This window comes from Erpetoichthys calabaricus, chromosome 9, assembly GCF_900747795.2.
Source record: "Erpetoichthys calabaricus chromosome 9, fErpCal1.3, whole genome shotgun sequence".
NCBI classification, from domain to species: domain Eukaryota; kingdom Metazoa; phylum Chordata; class Cladistia; order Polypteriformes; family Polypteridae; genus Erpetoichthys; species Erpetoichthys calabaricus.
In genome coordinates, this window is record NC_041402.2 from 136,204,525 (window position 1) to 136,219,524 (window position 15,000).

The 15,000-nt window shown below is 42.2% G+C and overlaps 1 protein-coding gene across 11 annotated transcripts in view; it reads left to right on the plus strand.

The window, feature by feature from the left end:
* sec16a (SEC16 homolog A, endoplasmic reticulum export factor) overlaps positions 1-15,000 on the plus strand; it is a 257,384-nt gene that overhangs the window by 185,925 nt on the left and 56,459 nt on the right. For 6 of the 11 annotated variants that reach the window (XM_028810200.2, XM_028810204.2, XM_028810205.2 and 3 more), the window contains 2 exons: positions 9,045-9,176; positions 12,530-12,615. In XM_028810200.2, coding sequence (XP_028666033.1) covers positions 9,045-9,176; positions 12,530-12,615 — 218 coding nt within the window. The remainder of the gene's footprint in view (positions 1-9,044; positions 9,177-12,529; positions 12,616-15,000) is intronic. The other 5 variants (XM_028810203.2, XM_051932345.1, XM_028810206.2 and 2 more) reach the window with 2 other exon arrangements.

Here is a 15,000-nt window from a genome sequence, read left to right on the forward strand (position 1 = left end):
ACGCGTCAGGCGGCCTTTGAAGCATCTGCTTTGAAGCATCGCACCGTGCCCCGCGCATGCGCACTTCACCAGATGACACACACACACGGACACTGGACACGGGTTTTATTAAAGAGGATATATATATAAATTAAGGGTATATTATGGACGTACAAGATCGTGTCCTCACAGGTGGCGCAGTGGTAGTGCTGGCAGTGGTAGTGCTGCTGCTTTGTAGTAAGGAGACTGTGGAAGATTGTGGGTTCGCTTCCCGGTTCCTCCCTGTGTGCATAGCGCTTTGAGTACTGAGAAAAGCGCTATATAAATGTAATGAATTATTATTATTATTACTGTCACAGAAAATTAAAGACACACAATACACGGCGGCAGCCCATGAAGAACAGTCAGCTCAGCAAGTAAACATCAATAAAAGAAAGGCTGAAAGAAAGAAAAATAAGACCAACAAAAAGAATGAGGTCAAAGTCCCTTGCCATTTAATATAGACTGTTCCTACTAATGTTTATGCACTACTGTTCTAGCGCCCGTTATTGTAAGGGGCTTAATGACTAGTGTATATATGTGTGTATATATGTATGTATATATGTGTGTATATGTATTGTCACAAAAGTCACAAAGAGCCATAGCAAGGTTTGGGGCAGCCACCCGTATATTTGGTTTCCTGGCTGCAAATTGTCATTTAAATGATAGCACTGCTGTGCACAAAACCGAGTTCAGAACAGAACTGATGGAATAGGGAAAAGGTGGAAGCTTTTAAAGGGGAAGACAGGAAGTGAGATCAAAGGGGTCGGGCTCATGAAGGTCTTCAGCCATAGGTTCAAGCCCGGACGTGACATCACAGGGGCCGGAGCCGGCAAGGCCTCCTTCCATAGGGTCGGGCGACCCTGACCGAGAGGTCGTGAACCCGAGAAAGGGTATCAGCGTTGGTGTGAAGAGTGCCCCCACGATGATCAAGCGATAACTTGTTTTGCTGGAGGTCAATCAAACTCTTGGTGACCCGCGGATTCGACCTTGTGCAGGGCCATCCACTGTAAAGGTGCATGGTCCATGACAAGGGTGAATTCCCTGCCCAACAGGTAGTACCTCAGCTGAGTAATTGCCCATTTAATTTGCAAAGCCTCTCTCTCCACCGCCGCATACCTCATCTCCTGGTCCTGTAACAGCTCAGGAACATGATGGGGTGTTCCACACCATTGACACTTTGGCTTAGCACGGCCCCCAGGCCTGTGTCTGAAGCATCCGTCTGGAGGATAAAAGGTAAAGAACCGGGGCACAAACCGGCGGTATTACCCCGCTAACCCGAGAAAGGCTTGGACCTGCCGCTTGGTTTGTGAACGGGGACATTTTAAGATGGTTGGACCTGCCGCTTGGTTCGAGAACGGGGTCATTTCAAAATGGCATCTACTTTGGAGCACTGTGGCTTCACGGTACCCCAAGCCACCAGGTAGCCTAAGTACTTGGCTTCGCTCAATCCTAAGAAACATTTCTTGGGATTAATCCGAAGCCAGGCCTCATCAAGTGTCCGCAGTACCACTTTTACCTGCTGTAGGTGTTCCATCTATGTGGTGGAATAGATGACCGCGTCATCCAGGTAGGCAGCACTGTATGAGTTATGAGGCTTGAGCACTTTGTCCACCAGACACTGGAAGGTTGCTGGAGCCCTGTGTAACCCTAATGGAAGGACACGATACTGCCAGTGTCTGCTAGGGGTGCTAAACGCTGTCTTAACCTTCACGCAGTCCGTTAAAGGAACCTGCCAGTACCCCTTTGTTGTGTTCATTGTGGTCAAATATTGAGCCTGTCCAAGCCTCTCGAGGAGGTTGTCCACTCGTGGCATTGGATAATCATCGAACTGGGAGACTTGATTAAGCCGATGGAAGTCATTGCAAAACCTCCAACTCCCGTCAGGCTTAGCGACCAATACAGTGGGACTGAACCAGGGACTATGACTTTCCTGGATTACACCTAGTTCCAGCATGTGTTTGATCTCAAGCTCCACTTCAGCCCTTTTTGCCTCGGGAAGACGATACGGACGTTCTGGGACTATAACACCGGGTTCTGTCATAATGTCGTGCTCAACCAGAGAGGTCCTTCCAAGGTTTTCACTCACTACCTCCAGGACAGACAGGAGAACTGTTTCCAGCTTCCGTCGTTGTCTGGGACTTAAATCCGCTCCGAAGTTAAGGCTAGCTGTGTCAGCAAAGAGTGAGCAGGGCTGACCGGAGGAGGGATCGGGATCCCTGTCCTTCCACGGTTTCAGCAGATTTACATGATAAACCTGCTCCCTCGGCCGGCGATTGGGTTGACTAACCAAATAGTCGACGAGTCCTTTCCTCTCCTTAACTTCGTAGAGACCTTGCCAATGGGCAAGCAACTTAGAGTGGGAGGTAGGTACTAGAACCATGACCCGATCTCCAGAGAAACGTGCCACGGTCATAATATCGGACCTGTGCTGCTTGAGCCTCTTCCATGTGACTTTTAAGGAGGGGCCGAATTTTACCAAATCTATCACGTAATTTCGCGATATATTCCAATATCTTTGTAGAGGGAAGATCCTCTTCTTCCCATCCTTCTAAGATATCTAATATGCCCCGGGGTTGTCGCCCATACAATAATTCAAAAGGGGAGAACCCCGTGGAGGTTTGTGGGACTTCCCGATAGGCAAAAAGGACGAGGGGGAGGAGCTGATCCCAGTTCCTTCCATCCTCGTTGACCATCTTACGAAGCATTTGTTTTGAGAGTTTGATTGAACCTCTCTACCAAACCGTCGGTTTGAGGATGATATACCACGGTCTTTAGATGCTTATTTTAAGTAACTTGGCAGTCTCCTTGAACGTCTCTGAGGTAAAAGGCGTCCCTTGATCCATCAGGTCAACACACGCAAAGACCCCTACTAATTCCCGTGCGATGGCTTTAGAAGTGGCTGAGCGCAGCGGAACAGCTTCGGGGTATTTGGTAGCATAACCCACGAGGACTAAAATATACTAAATCGACCCCAATTCTGTGAAAGGGAACATCAATTAGGGGAATAGGGACGAGAGGAGCACGGTCCTTCCTAGGAATCTGTCACAATTGACACTCCGGGCAGGAAGTGCAAAACCTCCTCATTGATTCCCAGCCAATAAAAGCGGAGCTTAATCCACTCCAGGGTTTTCTCAGTGCCCAAATGGCCACCTAAGAGGTGGGCGTATGCTAACTCACAGACCTGCCACCGGACAGTCCACGGGATTAGCAGTAGCCGTCTCTCCTGCCCATCATGCTGAGAAGGTCATTTTCCAACACAAAGTGAGGACCTTGTGGCATCGACTGGTGAGTGCGCTGGCCGTTAACCAGGACCACTGCATTTTTGGCAAACTTAAGGGAGTCGTCATTCCCTTTTGTTCCCTTTTAAAAGAACCCGGTGTTTCTCTAAATTGAAAGTGCAAAAGGTTGAGAGGGTCCGGGCCGACCTTAAGGGGCGTGGCCTCCTCCTGTTCTATCTCCGCGCTCGTGGATGACGTATCGGGACGCGACGGTCCGGGAGTTGCCACGTCACTCAGGGAGGCCGTTTCCTCTCTATCTGCCTGCTGATTATACGGTGTGGAGGCAGCTTGAGATGGCTCATCCCCGTCTATAACTAGGCCTAAGTTAAACCCAGGAGTGGTATGTGTCTCACCGCTTTTAATTTCAGACCAGTCCTGCCCCAGTATCACTGGGTGTGGTGGATTTGGGAGGACCGCCACGGTTAATTTTTTTACTGATCCTGCGCAACTGATGACAAAGATGACGGACCTGTACCAGCGGATTTCTCCGTGGACACAGGTTATACTGGTCTTAATTTTCGACCACTGTCGTGTCAGCACAAACCGGCGGGCAACAATGGTAATGTTGCTGCCTGAATCAAATAAAGCTGTAGTCTTATACCCGTTTACGATCACCACACCGGTGTATGGGATTGCCAACGGGTTAGTCAGAGCACAGCACGGGTTTGGGGGGTGGTATGGTGGTTATGGGACGTACTCTGGCTGAGTTTGACAAAGGTACGGTTCTGCTCCCTCATTGGGACGTAATCTGGCTGAGTTCGACAAAGGTACGGTTCTGCTCCCTCAGATTGTGAGCCCGTCCTTTGTGTCTCCAGAAGCTCTATTAGCTCTGCCATGTTCTTAAACTGCTTACCCCAGACTGGCTGGGTGAAGCCACGGGGCAGCGCTTTCAGGAGCAGATAGCAGGCTACCTGCTCTATTATTTGGTAGGGCTTGTTCTCAGATGGCCGTAACCACTGTTCTACCATTGCCCAGAAGGACCAGGCTTGTCTGTGGATCGGCCTCTCTGGGTCCAATCTGCCAGTCTGGTGCACCCCTAGGTGGTAATTGGGGCTCTGGTTTCACAGGGAGGGGCATAATAAGCCCCTTTTGCCTCCCCCCTGCGGAGCAGCCCAACTCTGTGAGCCCCTCCCACACACTCCCTGGCCTCTCTAGGTTGCCTAGTTAAGCGTGCCTGGAGCGCAGCCCGTACTGGGTCTTGCCGAACCACGGGACACCCTCCCCGCCTGAAAACTCGGCCCTGGTACGCTCCCACCTGGGTACATTGCAGGTCCTGTCCCCTTCTCTTCTGGGACTTCTCCATCCTGCCGACTACACCACTGTCACAAAAGCCACAAAGAGCCATAGCAAGGTTTGGGGTAGCCACCTGTATATTTGGTTTCCTGGCTGCAAACGCCTTGAATATGCTGAGAAAGCAGAAGCCTCAAGCAAGCTGACCTTTATCACTAAATCCAACAGTTTGTGGCAAACTGCAAAAGAAAACAAAGCATCTCTGCTGAATATTGAAAAGCATATTGATGAAAGGCTTACAGAAATGAAACAGTGAACTTTGTATGGATTGTTTTCATGGGATTCAAAGAAAGAAGGGTGTCATTTGTTAACATTAAGTTAGTGATTTAATATGTTAGTAGTTTAAACAACAATATCTTTTATTTCAATGGACAGTTTACACCCTTATACTACTGCCTTCTGAAGTTAATGTCAGTGTTACTGAACACTTTTACTTATTTGTATTTATTTTGTTTTTAATTTATTGTTGCTTTCCAGTCATTTAAGTTAGTTAGGGTTACATAATGTTTTTCAGGGTTTACATTATGCTGGAGTGTCAGCAATATTTAAATAAATCTTTATTTTGTATGAAACCGCATATCTTGTCATTATTTTAGTTTAACAATATTTTGGTAAATTTGACATGAATTTTTTTTATTGTTTTTCAAATTTACAGAGAAATTTCAGAGAACATATAGTCATGGAAATGTACCTTAGAATAACTGAAAAGTCATGGAAATTTTTCTGTAAAAATGTATATTTACATTTACATTTACATTTACATCATTTAGCAGACGCTCTTATCCAGAGCGACTTACAACAGTGTTTGTTAGTTTTTTTCGCATACCCCTTGGGGTCAGAGCGCAGGGTCAGCCATTGTACAGCGCCCCCTGGAGCAATTACATGTTAAGGGCCTTGCTCAAGGGCCCAGCAGAGTAGGATCTCTTTTGGCAGTGACGGGGATTCGAACCGGCAACCTTCGGGATACCAGCGCAGATCCTTATATGAACCATGATTATAGCTCTGCACATCCCACTTATTCTTAAAAATCAGTACCAGTACACATCATCTCCACTCCTCAGGTATCCTCTCAATTTCCAAGATTCCATTAAACAATCTGGTTAAAAACTCCACTGCCATCTTTTCTAAACACCTCCATCTTCATCCTCTTCATAGCTATCTTTACTTCCTCCTTGCTAATCCGTTGCACTTCCTGATTCACTATCTCCACATCATCCAACCTCTTCTCTCTCTCATTCTCTTTATTCACCAGCCTCTCAAAGTACTGTTTCCATCTGCTCAACACACCCTCCTCGCTCGTGAGTATGCTTCCATTGTTATCCTTTATCACCCTGACCTGCTGCACATCTTTCCCAGCTTGGTCCCACTGTCTAGCTAATCAGTACAGGCCCTTTTCTTCCTCCTTAGTGTCTAGCCTCTCATACAAATCATCATATGTCTTTTCTTTAGCCTTTGCAACCTCTCTCTTCACCTTGCGTCTTATCTCCTTGTACTCTTTTCTACTTTTTGTATCTCTGACTATCCTACTTCTTCTTCGCCATCTTCTTCTTCTGTATACTCTCCTGTACTTTCCCATTCTACCACCAGATTACCTTTTCTTCCTTCCTCTGTCCAGATGTCACGCCAAGCACCCTTCTTTCTGTCATCCTTAGTACCTCTGCTGTAGTTGTCTAGCTGTCTGGCAACTCTTCACTGCCACCCAGTGCCTGTCTTACCTCCTCCCTAAACTCAGCCTTGCTGTCTTCCTTTTTCAGCTTCACTATTTGATCCTTACTCTCCTCCTCGTCTTCTTGATCTCCAACGTCATCCTACAGACCACCATCCTTTGCTGCCTAACTACACTTTCCCCTGCCACCACTTTGCAGTCTTTAATCTCTTTCAGATTGTTTCTTCTGCATCGGGTATAATCTACCCGTGTGCATCTTCCTCCACTGTTGTATATCACCCTATGTTCCTCCCTGTTCTTAAAATATGTATTCACCATAGCCATGCCCGTCCTTTTTGCAAAATCCACTATCATCTGACCTTCTTCATTCCTCTCCTTGACACCATACCTACCCATCACCTCCTAATCTCTGCTGTTTCCTTCACCAACATTTCCATCGAAATCTGCTCCAGTCACCACTTTCTGTCCCTTGAGTACACTGTCCATCACTTCATTCAACTCATTCCAGAAATCCTTTCTCATCCATTGAACACCAAACTTGTGGGGCATATGCACTAACATTAATCATCACACCTCCAATTTCCAGCTTCATAATCATTACTCTGTCTGACACTGTTTTGACCTCCTAAAATTCTTGACATACTGTTCCTTCAGAATAATACCTACCCCATTTCTTCTCCCATCCACACCATGATAAAACGATTTGAATCCACCTCTGACCCAATTGGCCTTACTCCCCTTCCATTTAGTCTCTTGCACACACAATATATCAACCTTCCTTCTCTCCATCATATCGGCTAACTCTCTCCCCTTACCAGTCATACTGCCAACATTCAAATTTCCCACCCTGAGTTCCACTTTCTTTACCTTCCTCCTCTCCTCCTGCCTCTGGACACGTCTCACAACTCTTCTTCTCCTTCTTCAGCCAACAGTAGCCCAATTTTCACCAGCACCCTGTTGGCTAACAGTACTGGTGGTGGCCATTGTTAACTCGGGGCTCAACCAATCCAGTATTGAAATATGTTTTTTTTTTTTCCACATATTGATCTGGTAAAATTTTACACCGGATGCCCATCCTGACATAACCCTCCCCATTTATCCAGGCTTGGGACCGGAGGGAAGAAACACACTGGTTTGTGCATCTCCTGTGGCTTGGTTTTATAGTGAGTGTGTGTGTGTGTGTATGTGTGTGTGTGTGTGTGTGTATATATATATATATATATATATATATATATATATATACACCAAGTTAACCAAGTGTATGTAAATTTTTTACCTACTGGAATTCTGATATAGGTAATAAAAAGTGAAATAATCTGTCTGTGAACACTGCTGGGAAAAAAATACTTTTGCCCTTCACAAAGTAGATGTCATAAACGAAGCCAAATATATACTTTGTTAGTATAAAATCTGTGGAGGGGTTTTAAAGTGAATTTAAAAAAAAAATGCACCATAAGTGTATGTAAACTTCTCACTTCAACTATAAATTTCAACTTGATTGTGATGCAGGTTATTATGTATTGGTTCAGTTGTGACTGAATATAGTTAAGTTAAAATACTTAATGGATTTTATCAATTTTTTTATCATTTACAGTTAAAAATTAAAAATTCCTTAGGATTTTACATAGCTGCTATAAACCAATCAGCAACAACATTAAAACCACAGACAGGTGAAGTGAATAACATTTATTATTATTTGGCAAGTGAACAGTCAGTTCTTAAAGGTAACATGTTTGAAGCAGGAAAAACTGGCAAGTGTAGTGATCTGAGCAGTTTTTATCAAGGGCCAAATGGTGATGGCTAGAAGACAGGGTCAGAGCATCTCCAAAATGGCAGGTCTTGTGGTGTGTTACCGATATGAAATGGTTAGTACGTATTAAAAGTGGATCAAGGAGGGATAACCAGTGAACCATCCGTAGTGTCATGAGCATCCAAGGCTCATTACATTGCATGAGTAGTGAAGGCTAGGCAGAAGAGCTATTCTAGCACAAACTGCTACAAAAAAAAAAAAAAATAATAGACAATGCTGGCCATGAGAGAAAGGTGTCCGAACACAGATAGTGCATTGCAGCTTGCTGTACATGGGGCTGCATATCCATAGACCTGTCAGAGTGCCCATGCTGTCCACCACCAAAAGTGCCTACAATGGTCGCGTGATCATTTAACATTGGAAGACATTGGCCTGGTTTGATGAATCATATTTTTTTTTAGAGCATGTGGATGGTCAGGTGTATGTGCGTACATCATTTACCTGGGAAAGAAATTGCTGCGGCGATGCACTATGAGGAAAAGGCAAGTTGACGAGGACAGTGTGTACCACCTATCTAAAGATTGTTGCAGATCATTTACACCCTTTCTTGGCAACTTTATTCTTTGACGGCAGTGACCCTTTTCAGCTTCAGCAGGATATTGTGTCAGTCCAATTCAGCATCTGTGGGATGATAAATGGAGGCCCCTACTTGCAACTTTCAGGACTTGAAGGCTCTGCTGCTATTGCCTTTGTGCCAGAAGCCACAGGACACCTTCAGAGGTCTTGTGGAGTCCATGCCTTGACAGGTCAGAGCTGGTTTGTTGGTACAAGGTTGAACTTGTACAGTATTAGGCACATGGTTTTACTGTTTTGGCAGATCAGTGTATAAGCAACATTTTTGTGTATATATATTCTTTAACCATTGTAAAGTTGAGAATGGGCCTTAATAAAAAAAATTACTTTTAAGACTGCATAACTATTTAAGAAATCCATGTATGTTATGTTGTCTTTAAATGTTATGTCATGCTTATTTTTTCAGCAGGAAGCAGAGGCAGATATGTGGATGTCCTCAACCCTGGAGGAGCTGGGCCCAAGCTCAGCAGCACAGTCCCAGCACCAGCAGATTTGTTTGCACCCCTGGCTCCAATGCCTATTCCTGTTAATTTTTCAGGTATATAATGCATACATTTATGTGTGTGTTATTTATTTATTTTGTAAATGAGGACCATGCTCCTAACACTCTAAAGTAACTTTTGCAGTAAAACCATTATAAAGCAACATTTCCAAGTATACTTTGATATCGTCTTAAAAAAAAATAACTTAATAAATATTTTCATAATTTATTTGTATAATTTATTTTGCTTTATTGTGAAAAGTTAAATTAAATGCTTGTTTTGGGTCATATAAATGAAGATATTGTAATGGGATATGATTAATAACTTTGCTTATTAAAAGTGAATATGCAAAGAATCATCACATTCTCTAATTCATGTACTCCAAATGAATGTTGCAGAGGGCCAAAGCCTATCACAGCAGCCCTGGGGGCAAGGCAGGATATAGCAGTGAATAGGGCACCAATACCCATTGCACATAACCCTTCCACCCATATTCAAACTTGCATGGAGCTGATTTAGAATAGTCATTCAATCTGACACTTTTGTTTTATTTTTATAATATTATACTGTGTTGAGTATTTTATTTTATTAATATTACTTTTACATAGATAGATAGATAGATACTTTATTAATCCCCAAGGGGAATTTCACATACTCCAGCAGCAGCATACTGATAAAAACAATATTAATTAAAGAGCAATAAAAATGCAGTGCAAGTTTAAAAAATATATATATATAGTATATAGCTAGACTCTGTTTTGAAAGGATTGTGGTATAGTGTTCAGTGTCTCTGTTTTGAAAGGATTGTGGTATAGTGTTCAGTGTGGAAAAATTTAGTTTTTGTTTGTTCTGCCGCATCTTATACTTTTTAGCAAAACATGGTCCTAACCCTTAGGGACCCAAAGGATTTAGTAGGTTTTTAAAGGAGACTGACTCAATATTGCAATAGAGGCAGATACTACTCCAAGATCCCAGATAGTTGAAGATGAAAATGGTTGTTGGAATGAGACAATTCTTCCCTCTCTATAGTTTCCCAGTGACTATAATAGCAGTTCTAGACGGCCCAAAGACTTGTAGCGTTTCTTGCAACAATGCCAGTCGGTAGTGTAATATTGTGGATTTTTTCCTTAATATTGCCACTTTATAGATCCCCACATATACAGTCTTATCTGCACGCGGACAGCTGCTTTAAGCAAAGAGACTTACTGTCTCAGCATAAGTAGGCCAACAGGTTAAGGTACACCTATCCAGGTGCCCACTTCCTGCACTGCTATTTTTGGAAAGCGTATTTTCCTCAGCTACCAACCACTGAGGGAATATGGCATTCCATCACAACAGGTACTCTTATCACCGTTCCTCTGAAACTATTGGAGCAGCAGGGCCAATTACTTCTTCTTTCTCTGCACTGAAGACTTTTGTATGTGAGATCAAAAGATGAATTTGAGATGAGAGTTTCAGTTTTTATTCCATGGTATTTACATCTAGATAATGTTAAACAACATAGAACATAGCACAATTTGCATCATCAAACCACACAGTTTTACAAGCGAGTAAAAGTATTGAAACATGACAAGCGACAGGTGTTCCATGTTACTCTGCTTCTAGAACAGAAGATCACATCTTTTCTCATATTCATCTTTTGATCTCACAAAAAAATATCTTCAGTGAATAGAAAAAAATAAATGAATTGGCCTTGCTGTTCCAATATTTTTGGAGGGGAATGTATTATCATGGAGATTTCTGTGTTGTATCTGCTTTATAGCACCCCATGTCTACAGACTTAACTGCATATAGGCAGCAGCCTCAAGCACAAAAAACTTTCTAGCTCCGAACAAGCAGACCAGATTTCTTCAGAGCTGAGCTACACTTGTGCCAATAACCAAAGAACATGCCCATCCACCATGCTGCTTTCTTTTGAAGACGTCTCTTCTCAATTGCTAACTTACCCCAGTGGAAATGCAGCCATCACCCACGCGAGATGCCCTTAACAATGTACCTTGACCCAATCAAACAGTATAAAATTAATATTATTATAAAGCAGCATTAATAACATCACAGTAAAGTAGGAAGTTAAATTGAAAAGATACTTTCAGGATTAAGAAAGGCAGTACTTAGGCAGAAAATGAAGGTGATTGATGATTGTTTTTTTTAAGTCTGGGCACAGAGTTGATAATCAATGTGAAGTTAGACCTTTTAAGTTTGGGGTGCATGCTGGGCAGATCAGGCAGGATAAGCAGACCAGGAGTCAGAAAAGCAAGGAGAGCAAAGGAGAAGAGCCCAAAGAAATTGGCAAGGACCTCTGTGGACTGAACATCAATTTGAATCATCTCTATTTTCTGCATAAGTATTTTTAACAAGGCTCTTTTTCAAATACATTCCTTAATCTTTGAAGTCTCTTTCTTTTTTTCTACCATCAGTTTTTCTGTGGTTTTGTTAATGCTGTACTTTTTGATTGGGTCAAGGTATATTGTTAAAAGCACCTGGTGTTGGTTTTTGCCACATTCCCACAGGGGTTAGAAGCTGAGAAGAGATGTCTTTGAAAGAGAGCTGCACGAGTGGGATGCTATAAAGCGGCTATATTAAGGAAAATTTCCACAAAAATACAGGTGGTCTAATCCCTTGCTATATGTTGCATCTCCTTTACTGAGTGTGCAGTACTAAGAGTGGTGAGGTTTGACCGGTAGGAACAAAACAGTTTCAGCCCTCTTTCTTCAGCAACATACTTGCTGGGGCTCCTAACCACTGCCAGGTGGATGTGCTGTTTGACCTCCAGTGGTGACAGCTGTGTGAGGTTATTCTAAAGGGGAACCTTTTCTTGAATATCCTGGGGAAATTCTGAGCATCCCTAATGGGTTAGTGACAAGATGTCAGATGTCAGTTCTTCCAGCTTCTTGTTGGTAGTTGGCCTATGTATCTGGTGAGGCAAATGACTTTATATGGAGCTGCAGAAGTAGTGAAAACCTGGTTCTATTCTGCTGTACCACAAAGGATTTTTACTCATTTTTCCATCTTTAAATTATGGGTCTTTTTTGGGATTGTATTTTTTTCCCATTTCACCAGCTTAAGCACTGAAAATGAGCCCCAGCGAAGTTAAAGACATTGTGTATTTTTTACATGGGAAATTTTATAGAAGGTAACATTATATGTCAGACTGTATTGAAAGGGTTTTGCTAATTTAATAGATTCTTCATTTCTTCTATATGGACCACCGGATGGACTTTGACTGAATGTTCTTGGTCTTTAATTATTATAAACTTTTTGTTGTCCTTCACAAAGACTGGAGTCACATGTGTAATTGTCCAGTTATTGGGTACCCCACCTATAAAAAGAGACTGCTTCTGTTTCAGTAGACCATAATAAGTTGTATAATAACCTAATTTGCTTCTCACCTCCACCCTTTATTCAACAGCTCCTGAAGATCAACCCAAAGAAGGTACTACAGCAGAAGAAGTGCAGAGTGGACAAAAGAACAATGATCCTCTGGTACAACCACAGGTAAAAGTGTTTTTATTTTTAGCTTTAAGTAATCACCACTTGACTGTTATTCCTAGAATTGACTATATTCTCTCAAATGAACAATGCCAAAAGATATAGGGAAGGAGCTTTGTGGTAGTTTAATTCATGCAACTGTGAATTGCATGTCTTGTTGCATTTTACTAACTAAAAGAAATGAGCTAAGATGATTGTATAATTAATATTAATGATTTTGGGAGACCTCAACTCAAGTATAAGATCACATCAGTCCTGCTTTTATGAAGACTAGTTAGCTAGACATGGAATTTGGAAGTTAAGTTGTTAGGAACAAACAGTTGGAGGATGTTATAAAACAGTTGGCAGTGCTTATGAGCCCTCCAATGAGCATTTTGGAGACCATTTTTACAAAACAGAAAAAACATGGCACAGCCCAGACACTACCATGATCAAACTGTTATACCAATCTGAGTAACTGAACAAGAATGATGATAGTCAGATAGGTGACTGAGAAGCCAGTTACAACATTATCAAATTTGCAGAACACTTTAGCTGAAATGACAGAAACTGTTGAGACATGCACATTCTTTTCAGGACTTCAAAGATTAGGCCTCTGGTAGAGTGGCTAGAAGGAAGTAATTTCTGAGAAATCCTAACATCAAGTCACTACAGGAGTTTGCTAGAAGCCATATGACAAAATCTGAAACCTATGGAGGGGTTTTTTGTATTGTGTTGAGACTAAACTTGATCTTGAGCATGAAAAGTATGTGAAGCAGATGTTCTATCAGACGGTTGTGGCGAGTGCCCTCTTCTATGCCGTGGTGTGCTGGGGAGGCAGCATTAAGAAGAAGGACGCCTCACACCTGGACAAACTGGTGAGGAAAGCAGGCTCTATTGTAGGCACGGAGCTGGACAGTCTGACATCTGTGGCAGAGTGATGGGCGCTCAAAAGGCTCCTATCAATTATGGAGAATCCAATGCATCCACTAAACAGTGTCATCTCCAGACAGAAGAGCAACTTCAGCAACAGAATGCTGTCACTGTCCTGCTCCACTGACAGACTGAGGAGATCGTTCCTTCCCCAAACTATGCGACTCTTCAATTCCACCCGGGGGGGGTAAACATTAACATTATTCAAAGTTATTGTTTGTTTTTACCTGGATTTTTATTACTCTTTAATTTAATATTGTTTTTTGTATCAGTATTTTGCTGCTGGAGTATGTGAATTTCCCCCTGGGATTAGTCTGTCTGTCTGTCTGTCTGTCGTGATGATTTTGATCAAACAAAGTTGATGCCACTTCTGAAAATACCTGGTATAACAAGAGTGTTGGGCACGTTTAAAAGTATTGTTTTACTAGTTCTCAAGTATGCAAGGCAGATGTATAAGATACAGATGATCCCTTCTAAAGTTTTTAATCTCTTCTTAAATTACAAAATGTTACCTTTAATTGTGGCTAAGACCAACAAGTCATCCACCATGAGCAGACCACGTATATTCATCCAGTAAACTGCGGCTAGTGACTGAGGGGCAGGTATTGACACAGCATTTGTGGTGACAGAGCAAGCTGAATACGGGTGCATAAAGTGTATGAAACAGAAAGCAATTTACTGTGTCATAACAGTGACAGTTGTTCAGGAGCTGATACTGACAGCATGATAGATTCTGGTTCTAGTGTTAATGAAGTATACAAAGATGATGATTTTGCGTTGAATGTGCTCGGTAACTTTCAAAGCTGCCATTCACTGAATCTCTGGGGATCAAGAGAGAAATATTAGATACAAATAATCCCTACAGAAATTCAGTCTGTTCATAAATGATGGTATATTAGGTGTAATTCTGACTGAGCCCATAATACACTATATACACAGCAACTATTAAAACAGCAGTCCACACTAAACCAAACTCCAGGCTGCATATGAGTCAGATGTCTGTTATGATGAGCTTCCGCATTTCTTTGTACTTCTTGTATATCAAGATGTAGTTGAAACGCCTGAAGTCGGAATATGCTGGTAAGCAAAACCTTTACCGTATTGACAGAAAAATCAAGAGTGAGTAACGTTTCAGTTTTTTTCTCAGGTGTTTGCGTTTTGTTGAAAAAGTATACCTGCCACTTCACATGGGACAAATCCTTTTTGAAAATAAAATGGCACTGATTAAGAATCTGACTAGGTTAACATACATGATCACCATATTGTTGCTGACCAAACACTTTTGCATTAAAAGGTCGTTTAACAATGAAGCAATACAAATATTGTAAAATTCCTCAGTTAGCAATGTCTCTACTGAATTATAGGGAGGTATGTGAAAAGAATCTGCCAACTGGTGAAAAACTAAACCTTTTTGTATTTATTGTATCTTTTTTTTAGTTTATATTCACAACTGAAAGTACCTGATATTGTGACGACAAT